This window comes from Muscardinus avellanarius (genome assembly GCF_963383645.1).
Source record: "Muscardinus avellanarius genome assembly, chromosome: 7".
Taxonomy (NCBI): domain Eukaryota; kingdom Metazoa; phylum Chordata; class Mammalia; order Rodentia; family Gliridae; genus Muscardinus; species Muscardinus avellanarius.
Window position 1 is genome coordinate 2,893,473 of NC_137793.1, and position 4,182 is coordinate 2,897,654.

The 4,182-nt window shown below is 49.1% G+C and overlaps 1 protein-coding gene across 1 annotated transcript; it reads right to left on the bottom strand.

Moving 5' to 3' along the window:
- Positions 1-2,395: 2,395 nt before the first annotated feature.
- Positions 2,396-3,621, bottom strand: LEAP2 (liver enriched antimicrobial peptide 2; the record flags this gene model as incomplete). The annotated part of the gene is made up of 3 exons (XM_080698187.1): positions 2,396-2,432; positions 3,281-3,420; positions 3,565-3,621. 3 exons carry the CDS (start codon positions 3,619-3,621, stop codon positions 2,396-2,398), a joined length of 234 nt encoding a protein of 77 aa, XP_080554313.1.
- Between the last annotated feature and the right edge of the window lie 561 nt (positions 3,622-4,182).

Genomic DNA, 4,182 nt, shown 5'->3' on the forward strand with positions numbered 1-4,182 from the left:
CACGGTCACTGGGGCCACGGGCCTCGGCGTGGAGGGGCGGGCTCCCGCCAGACAGTGCAGACCTAATGGTGCGTTCAGGAATTGTTGGCTTCTTGGAATCTGCAGTGGCTAGGGGCCAGCGGGTTGTGTTTACGATGCATCTGTCACATACTTGCTAATGGACAAGTTCAGGATAGGAATTGTTAAATTTAGATAAATCTTTAGGCCCTGAAACCAAACTAGCAATCTACAGAAGGCAAGTTATTAAAAGTTAATAAAAATTTGGGTTGGGTGGTGCATGCCTGTAATCCCAGTACTTGGAAGACTGAGATAGGAGGATCACAGGTTCAAGCCCAGCCCCAGCCACTTAGTGAGACCTTCAACTTAATGAGATTTAAAAGTTTTTTTGGGGGGAGGGGGCTGGGAGTATAGTTGGGAGACAAAATGCCACTGGCTTGTATCCCCAGCACCAAAAAATGGGAACATTGGTTAAAGGGACGCCTGGTCTAGATCCTCTTCACATGAACCCTGTGGTTAATTTAAAAAAACAAAAAAAAAAAACTTGCTGTCTTCAGAAAAGGGAATGGAATGAACAGAGCTAAAGCCATTTGGTCACGAGTCAGTTACTTGGGTTCAAGCCGCGCAGTGCGCAAGCATTCTGAACAGCAGCCTGGAGACGTCGTTTCAGGGTGGCAGCCCGGCCCTTGCTCCGCTGAGCACGCAGCCCCTTTGCGCAGGAAGGCGACCGGTGAGCAGGGAGCGCTGCCCAGAAAGCGCCCCGGTGACCCTGCTGTGGCTTCTGACGGTCCCGTCATCACCCGTCGCGATACTTGCTTACCTGCTCTGTCCTCCCGCAAACACCAGTCGCAAACACTGCCTTTCCGATGAACACCGCCATTACCCATTCTGTTGAGTTTGTTGTGTGCTGGGCGGGTGCCCCACCGTGCAGCCCGAGCACTCGCCTGGCCGTCCTCGCCCCGCAGTGTGGGGGGGACTCAGCGAGGGCCGGGGCCGGGCGCGGCCACCAGCGAGGGGATTTCTATCTAGCCTCCGTTTTGAATGGTTTTAAGAAATTTTGTATATGGAGGATGGAAATGCTTATATATTTATTAAAGATCCTTTTATTTGAAATTAAAATTATTTGGTAAACACAGTTTGCTATTTGGGGAGGGTTTTGAAGGGGAGGTAACATCGTTGATAAGCCTGTTGATTCTGCAGAGAGGCACTGTCAGTGAGTAACACGATGCCTTTGTTTTGTACATGATCCAGATCTTTGTTTTACATTTCTTTTATCCAAAATATGTAGGCATCTGACATTTTCAACCAAAATTTCAATTATATACTGTGATTTTTATTTGTTGCAATACATTAAAATTTCAGAGGTACTTTGGGGTTCAAAGGCTAGAATTTCTAAGTCATATGTGCATTTCACATAATAAAGCTGTTATTGGTGGGCAAAGTATTATATACTAACTAGATTTTTCCACATCTGTATAGTATATTATATGTATTTTGTGGTATTGAGATTATAGAAAGTTTAGAGTGTCAAACATGCGTTTAATGTGTATTTTTAAACAAATTTATGGCAATTAAAATATTTGGAGACAAGGGTATCACATTTCAATTTGTAAAAATCTTTTTAACTCTTCTGTGTCATTAAGATGCTTTGTATAATGCCAAACCATAGCTGGAGAAACTAAGTTTAATAAATATCAAATAGATTTTCTGTATTAAAGTTTACAAACACTGTGCTGCTTACGCTTCTTCAGCTCACCGGGCCCTCCCGCGCAGCTCGCGGCCGGGCTTCCGATGCTCTGCGCAGCCCGCCTCCGCTGGCCCGGCCCGGCTCGCCGTGCCCCCGGTGCTCTTGGTGGCTTAGGCTCTTGGGTTTGATTAAACTGGCTTTCCCCTCGGTTCTGCTGTCTGCTCAGAGACTCAGACAGGGTTGTGCACATCAGCAGGGGCGGCGGCAGGGCGGCGCTGCACCCAGAAGCCTGGATACGCAGCTAACGCAGCCAAGCCCTCTGACCTGCCACGTGCTGTCTCCGAGTCTTGGAACGTTGCTGACCCTTACCACGTTTCCAGCTGGAAAAGCGTATCATTCTTCAGCAGTGTGGGTTATACACACACAAATCCTTCCAAGTATAAATTCCAGACTTGTCAGACTTTGAATTTGAGACATTTAATAGTATCCATACAAAAATAAACTCTAAACTGACAAACTTAGTTCTGCTTATCTACATATAAACATTTTAAAAAGAAATGGAGACCAGTTTAAAGCATGCATCTGTCTTTAAATATTAAAACACAAGATGGCTTCACTTTCGTATCTCCAGCCAGAGTGCAGCTGACTAATATTCCATACAACGGATCATTGCGGGCGTTGGTGCTGGCCTCTGTCCGCCTGGTGTGAATGTCATTCCTGCGCCACACTCAGGGAACAGCGTCTTTTTCTAGAGGAAAAGAAAGATTCTTTATTGGACCAGGGGCGCTCTACAATGAGCTTTACTTTTTTATTTGTTTACTTTTTGAGGCAGGGTCTTACTGGATTGTTGAAAATGACCACGAACTTTTGATCCTTGTGTCTCAGCCTCCCAAATCCCCAGGAGCCCGGGGTCTAGCGGGGTATGGTGGCGCTTGCACAGGACTTGGGAGATTGAGATGGGAGGATCAGAGGTTTGAGGCCAACCTCAACAACTTTGCAAGGCCCTATTTCAGAATAAAAAGGGCTAGGATATAGTTCAGAAGTAGAATTTTCCTGCGTTCAAAAAAAAGAGGGGGGTCCAGAAGTGCCCAGGACCACCTGTGCTATCCTTCTCTCTTTCTGTTTTATTTTTATTGACACTGGATGGTCAAACCTAGGACCACTGAGCTACATCCCAACCCTATTTATTTATTTACTTATTTATTTGCAGTACTGGGGATGGAACCCAGGGGCATTCTACGTCTGAGCTACACCCCCAGCCCTATTTTTTATTCTTTATTTTGAAACGGGGTCTCACTGAGTCGCAAAGGGCCTCACCAAGTAGTAGCTGAGGCTGTGAACGGCGATCCTCCTGTCTCAGCCTCCCAAATGCTGGGATTACAAGCTATTTATTTATTTGTCCATTTATTTATTTATTTTCGAGACAAAGGCTCCCTAGGCTGGCCTGGAACTTGCAGTCCTCCTGCCTCCACCTCCCAAGTCACCGAGATGACAGGCGCGCCCCGCTCCCCTACCAAGCTAACATTGCCCTGATCTCACAGCCTCAGCCCGTCTGCCTCCCTCCAGCTCTCTGGATCCTGGTCTGGCTCTGGGTACCTGCACAGCCTGGTGGTGCACTCGGAGCCATCCCGACAGGAGGCCCCGATGGGCCTGAGGGAAACCCCTCTCCAAAACGGGGTCATTCTCCGGGGCCGCCTCCTTGCTGGACTCAGCTCTGGTACTGGGGAGCCTTCCACCTGCAGAGCAGAGACCAAGCACCTCAGGTGTGGCCGCCCTTGGACGGGGGACCTTCCCGGACCGCAGACCCCGCACAGGGGCGCCATTTCCCGGGACTGAGGCTGGCAGGGTCCGCTCTGGCTGCCGAGTGCTTCCTTCCTTACCTGGTCCAACAGCAGCAGGCAGATCGTGAGCGCTGCGAAGAGTTTGAGGCGCCACATCTTGGCAGAGGGAGGGTGCTGGAGCCTGGAAGAGGCTGTGCCCATTGCCTTTTATAGACTGACACCTGCCGTCTTCGTGGTTGCCAGTGAGTTGGGGGCAAAGTTTATATTTGACATCAGCATTGATTTAATAAGTTAATGTCTACCAGAGGAATGCGCTCCAGGGCTGCCCGAGGCAAGTTGTATTTACTGATCCCTCATCTGGACTTTGAGTGATTGTGTTGCTGGCCTGGAGCCTTTCACCCATTTTATCAAAGTCAGGCCTGCCCCACTGTCCCTTGGAGAGCCACGTGAAACCACGTGAAACCACCGCGGGAGGCCGAGAATCGGGCCACACTTCTGTTCTAAAATAGCTAGCCCAGTGCACCGGGGGTGCAGCTCAGGGTCAGGCGTGTGCTGAGCATGCGCAAGGTGCCAGGCTCAATCCCCGGCACGGGGGGGTAGGAAAAAAATCCTTAAAATAGCTCAGTGACCTCACTTGAATCAAAATAGAACTCTAAGCCTCAGAAATAGCGTTGCCCGCGCGGCCTTGTGCAGGTACGAAGCTCTGAGGTATTGTAT